Source organism: Toxorhynchites rutilus, chromosome 1 (assembly GCF_029784135.1).
Source record: "Toxorhynchites rutilus septentrionalis strain SRP chromosome 1, ASM2978413v1, whole genome shotgun sequence".
Lineage (NCBI taxonomy): Eukaryota > Metazoa > Arthropoda > Insecta > Diptera > Culicidae > Toxorhynchites > Toxorhynchites rutilus.
Window position 1 is genome coordinate 15,435,194 of NC_073744.1, and position 6,134 is coordinate 15,441,327.

The window sequence follows — 6,134 nt, forward strand, 5'->3', positions numbered from 1 at the left end:
GGTACAATCGCTGTACCTGTACCGACCTGTTTCACCGCCGTAACTACAGCGTGGCTACAGCAAGGGACTGCTAAGATGGCCGTCTTTTTGTAGCCAGCATAGAAAATCATGAGCATAGAAATCATAACCTAAAATTAAAAATGAAGTGCTCCGCGCGATTATCCAGCAGTGATTTTAATTTCAAATCGCCAAGAAAGCTTCCGGATTGGTATCCAAACATCGCTTGTCAGAGGAAACTATCCAACGTAATCAAATATTAACATATATGACTCCAAACATTAAACAATACGTGACCCTCCTTAGCGTGAGCCAAGGTGCCTCTGTATGTACCAGGTGGAACAATCATATGAAATGCACATTCAGCCATATTGGAAATGCTGTCGGTATTGTTTACAAACAGCATCAGAACGCTGCCGGCGGCTCTCTACAACCTGCTACGACGCTTATTCGAACGATGCCTACTATGTTCGGGTTTCGCGAATTTATGTGAAACAGAAAGAATGATTTTGTAGAATTTCATTCTCATATCCACTACTCTTGCATGTGAAAATGCAAAAATGGCATATCCTAGCAATAACAAAACAAACAACCCCCGCTCCACAAACCGTAATCCCCTTCTTATTGAAGTGATGATGTTGCTTCACCTGTTCTACATTTATGCAAGCGCCTTGGCGTGAGCCCTGTTCTACATTTATGCAAGCGCCTTGGCGTGAGCCCTGCCTACACTGCAACACTGGTACATCCCAGCAAACATTAAATCGCATAACAAGCGTATATACAACATCATATGCCCTAAAATTTGATTGGCATATAATGCGCCTAACTAGCATATGCATGCAAAAGTGGAGGCCATATACATACATGGCAAATGCTTACCGAATTTGTTTGGATGAATATGCAACTTTGACCGGCTATAATAGCGACTTTTGCAATACTCATATACGATTTATTACAGACATAGAAAAAAAACAAATGGCGCAAAATATTTTCGTGAAATGTTTATTATAGCCTCACGAATCGCCATTTTTATATATGAGTATTTATGTTTGTTGAAATAATAATTGTTTGATTGACTTGTGTTGGGCGTGGAATATGAATGTTTAAAATGGCACAGATTAATGTTTGGTGAAAACTGCTCCGATGTGGGTTCGAACTCCGGTCGTCTGGATTATCATCCACCAGCTATCTCGCGCGGCTATCTGAAATTTAATTCAACAGCGGTTGAAACTTTCGAGTGCATCAGAATTTCATTGACATTTCAATATGATGTAATATGTTCTTTATTAGGATCTAATATGATTTACTGTTTCATGATTTTCTTCAGCATGCAACACGATTTACTACAGTACTGAATCGATTTAAATTATACGCTTATACGACACACAAACTGCATCAGCGTAATATACGCATATGATGCGGATTAAATATATTTTACGACAATGTACATCATAAAATTGATGTTTGTTATACCGAATTGCGACTTAATTTGATAATGGTATATAAAATCGAGTTTTTGCATTTTATGCGATTTCAAATATACACGACACATACTTTGATTGATATTATATGCGATTATGATTTATTCGGATTTCTTGTAAGACTTGGCACGTGCAAAATTATACGATTTAATGTTTGCTGGGATCCTACGAAATAAAATTGGTAGATACAAATGTCAAACAAAACTATGGTTTGTAAGTCCAATGTTGGCTCAATTTCGGCTTTAGTAATGGCTAATTTGTTGGACCTCTATTGGTTCAATATAATTTTTATTTAAAATATTTTTATTTTTATTAATATTCTTATTCTATTCTTATTTTTATAAAATATTGAAAAGCTTTTCCTGCATGCTTTTAGCGAGCGAGTTGGGTATTACAGTACTCAAAAGTGTGCTTTTTCGGACACTTGCGAAACTTTGCTGGTTCGCAAATTGCATCAATTCGTTCTTATCTTCGAAGATGATTTGACGCCGGAAATTGACACCACGTCGTACGTACTCGAACGGGACAACGAAACAGTAAACCTCGATAATGCATACCGTACGCTCTTCGCTTTCTTTGATGTGGCTCACACTGGTCACGGGAGTCTTATTAGAATGCGTTGCCAAATATGATAACCGCGTTCAACACATAGAACAGCGGTATTTCTATAAAATAGAACGAATTGCGTAACATAGTGCCAAATATTTTAAAAATAATTGAGCATACACCTATTTTTACTGGAAATCCAAATGGAAGCTGCATAGTGAAAAAATAATTCAGTTCAGTGACATGCGGATTGATCATTGTGGATCAAAATTGGTAGTACTTGTTCTTTAAATTTGATAAGAAATTCTCTACTCAGCCACATGCTTAGAACCGCTGCACATTGGTTGTGATTATTTTCGATTTTCCAATACCTCCCCCCTAGAGTTCGATGTCAGAAAAACACTTCTTCACGGTGGAATCTGTCATGCAATACCTTCGAAGAGATCGCAGTTTTCTCTAGTGGACTGTTGTGTTCCGATCCTATGCTGATGTTGTTGTCCAAGGGGAACATGCCAGTAGGGGCAGTTGACTCGGTTTGGCGCTAGGCTTTTTTTCTGCTGTGTCGACGATGGATTTGGATCTCTGTGTGATGATGATGGTTTTTGCTGGGTGCCGTCGCCAAGTACTGCTATAGAATAAATGTTATCGTGACGATGTGTTTGAAATTGTGTACTTTCGCCGTAGCATATCGTTCATCAGCTAGTGCAGACAGTATATGGAATAACACCGACAATCTGCGCTGTTGCTGCTGCTTCCATCCGAGTCGATGTTGTCCGAATCGGTAGCTGTTGATTGCTCAGTGTAAAACGGTTGTTGTTGGTTTCCTTGCTGCTGACGGCACGATTGACCCAACTGATATCCATCGTTTCCTGGAACAAAGAATCGATCGAGAGGCGATCCATTGCTGCTGTTGCTTGCGATCTGTGGATAATAGAATAAGGGGAAAAATCAAACAATAATCGGGTCATCAATCAATTGTGCACGGCGACATCCGCCGTTTTTGGCCTCTGATGTATCTAAACACTTACGGCTGCGTGAAACCGTTGTTATGGATTTCTACGATTTTAGGCTGAAGAAGAAAAATATTTAGGTAAAATGAACCATAATACAACCAAATGTTTACCTCCGTATCGCTTCGCTTCCATTAGAGAAATGGTGGTTGTATCACACAGTTGCCAGAAATAAAAATACTCAAGGTTACACATGCTTTGAAGTAAAATGTACGAATCATTGGTATGGGTGTACATTGCATTTGACATCAGTTTAACAAAGTTTTTGTAATATTTACAAAAAATTTGTACATTTTACAAATGTTTCTACTACTAAAGATTTGGTAGCTGTATTTACTAAAGTTTTTCTCCAGTGTACGCTCAATTTGCATTGGTTGGGATAGGGTTGCCAGAACCCTGGGCTACAGTTGTACTGTGCGCAGTGCCATAGACGGTTAGTGGTGGGTAGCATGAACAAACCGAATCAAAACACTTGGTTAACACTCTTTTCATCGGCTTCCACTCGTGTTAATAATATCATGGACAGACATACAACTGTACTAGCGTTGTACAGGTACCATCGTACCATGACAGATATACTTTGGTTGTACATTTACCGTATGTCAAATTGACAATCAGAATTTTTTCCGATTTTCAACACGTATTTCAATAAAAAAGGTTTTTATTTAGCGTTCAAACTATCAAACATAGCAAACAAGTTTAAAATCTGAGTTAATAACTCAAGAGAAAGTCAATGAAAAGAACGTTTACCAAATGTTTTGATTCGGTTTGTTCATGCTACCCACCACTAACCGTCTATGGCGCTGCACTCAGTACAACTGTAGCCATGTACAGCGGTAAAATAGGTCGGTACAGGTACAACGATTGTACCGAGTTGCTTGCATGGTTCTAGCGCTGTACATAGTGACAGACATACAATTTTCGTAGTACAACGGTAGTATAGCTGTATGTCTGTCATAAGTATAGCTCAGATTGGAGACATGTTTGTTGTGTATGATAGTTTGGACGCTAAATAAAAACCTTTCTCATTGAAATATGTGGTGAAAACTGGTCCAATTTCTGATTGTCAGTTTGACATGCGGTGCAATGAACAACCAAAGTGTGTCTGTCTTGCTACGATTGTACTCGTACAACGCTGTACACGTACAATGCTAGTACAGCTGTATGTCTGTTCCTGGTATTATATTCAATTTTTAACTGTTATACACTATCATACAGTTAAGAAACTTTATTTGTGTATAACAGATTCTTGTTTTGAAAACAAAAGAAATCTGGCATCCCTTCTACGTATGCCTCTCATTCTTGTTTTGTTTATTTACATCGAATCTGTCATAAACATTAAAACAGTATATCGCATTTATATTGCCCGGAATATTTGTACAACAAAACGTGGATTGTTTCGCTGATTACCCCTTAAAATGTCTATCGAAATTGAGTCCGCTGAGTACGTATTTCTTTCAAATTTCTAAGCTTTCAAACCAGCTTATCACACGTATCCCGTATCTTCACCAACAGCGTTATTCGTCTGATCCAGCAGTACCTCAAGGAATCAAATCTTCACAAAACACTACAAACCTTGCAGGAAGAAACCGGGGTTTCGCTGAACACAGTGGACAGCGTCGAGGGCTTTGTGTCCGACATCCACAACGGTCACTGGGATACGGTGCTCAAGGCAATTCAATCGCTAAAACTTCCGGACAAAAAGCTGATAGATTTGTACGAGCAGGTTGTGCTTGAGCTTATCGAACTGCGAGAGCTGGGTGCTGCTAGGTCGTTGCTGCGGCAAACCGATCCGATGATCATGCTCAAGCAACAGGAGGCCGAGCGATATATACACTTGGAAAATATGCTTCAGAGGGCATATTTCGATCCGAGAGAAGCCTATCCGGAAGGTGGCAGTAAAGAGAAACGAAGAGCGGCTATTGCAACCGCGCTGGCCGGGGAGGTGTCTGTTGTGCCCTCGTCGAGATTGCTGGCATTGTTGGGACAGGCGTTGAAATGGCAGCAACATCAGGGTTTGTTGCCGCCCGGGACAACAATCGATTTGTTCCGTGGTAAGGCAGCCATCAGGGATCAAGAGGATGAGATGTATCCTACGCAGCTCTCACGCCAGATCAAGTTCGGTCAGAAAAGTCACGTGGAGTGTGCGTTGTTTTCTCCGGACGGTCAATATCTGATCACTGGGAGTGTGGATGGATTTATCGAGGTGTGGAATTTTACAACCGGAAAGATTCGTAAGGATTTAAAATATCAGGCCCAGGATAACTTCATGATGATGGAGCAAGCAGTGCTGGCGATGTCTTTCTCGCGAGATTCAGAAATGTTGGCCACAGGCTCGCAGGATGGTCAAATTAAGGTGTGGAAGCTGTTAACGGGACAGTGTCTTCGTCGGTTCGAAAAAGCCCATTCCAAGGGTGTTACCTGCTTGCAATTCTCCCGTGATAACAGTCAAATCTTGACAGCATCTTTCGATCATCTCATCCGTCTGTATGGGTTAAAATCGGGTAAAATGCTGAAGGAATTCCGTGGTCATACATCGTTCGTGAATGAGGCAATATTTTCTCCGGACGGACACAATGTGCTCAGTGCTTCCTCCGATGGTTCCGTTAAAATTTGGTCCCTCAAAACAACTGAATGTATTTCAACCTTTAAAGCGCTTGGAAACGACCTGGCCGTGAATTCAGTGCTTATGCTACCGAAGAATCCAGAGCATTTCGTTGTTTGCAATCGCTCCAACACGGTCGTGATTATGAATATGCAGGGCCAAATTGTTCGTTCGTTCTCGTCCGGTAAGCGAGAAGGGGGAGCATTTATTTGCGCTACCATTTCACCTCGAGGAGAGTTCATTTACTGCGCCGGAGAAGATCTTGTGCTGTACTGCTTCTCAGTGACATCCGGTAAGCTGGAAAGAACGTTGAATGTACACGAGAAGGACGTAATTGGTTTGACGCATCACCCCCACCAGAATTTGCTGGCCACGTATAGCGAGGATGGTCTCCTGAAAATGTGGAAACCATAAAGGCGACAGCGTTTGATTTGATAGGATAATACTAACTTATGATTGTAAGAATGACGTGTGAAATAAAAAAAAAGTATTGTG

General features: G+C 40.6%; 1 protein-coding gene across 1 annotated transcript; it reads left to right on the top strand.

The window, feature by feature from the left end:
* The first annotated feature begins 4,326 nt into the window (after positions 1-4,326).
* Positions 4,327-6,131, top strand: LOC129762025 (WD40 repeat-containing protein SMU1). The gene is made up of 2 exons (XM_055759990.1): positions 4,327-4,478; positions 4,550-6,131. The coding sequence occupies exons 1-2, from the start codon at positions 4,453-4,455 to the stop codon at positions 6,051-6,053; spliced, it is 1,530 nt and encodes a 509-aa protein (XP_055615965.1). The 5' UTR covers positions 4,327-4,452; the 3' UTR covers positions 6,054-6,131.
* Positions 6,132-6,134: the final 3 nt, after the last annotated feature.

Excerpts from the sequence above, each read along its gene's own strand:
- LOC129762025 (XM_055759990.1), top strand. The coding sequence starts at position 4,453 with ATGTCTATCGAAATTGAGTCCGCTGA. Across the intron at positions 4,479-4,549 it reads ATCGAAATTGAGTCCGCTGA|CGTTATTCGTCTGATCCAGC; the intron begins GTACGTATTTCT and ends CTTCACCAACAG.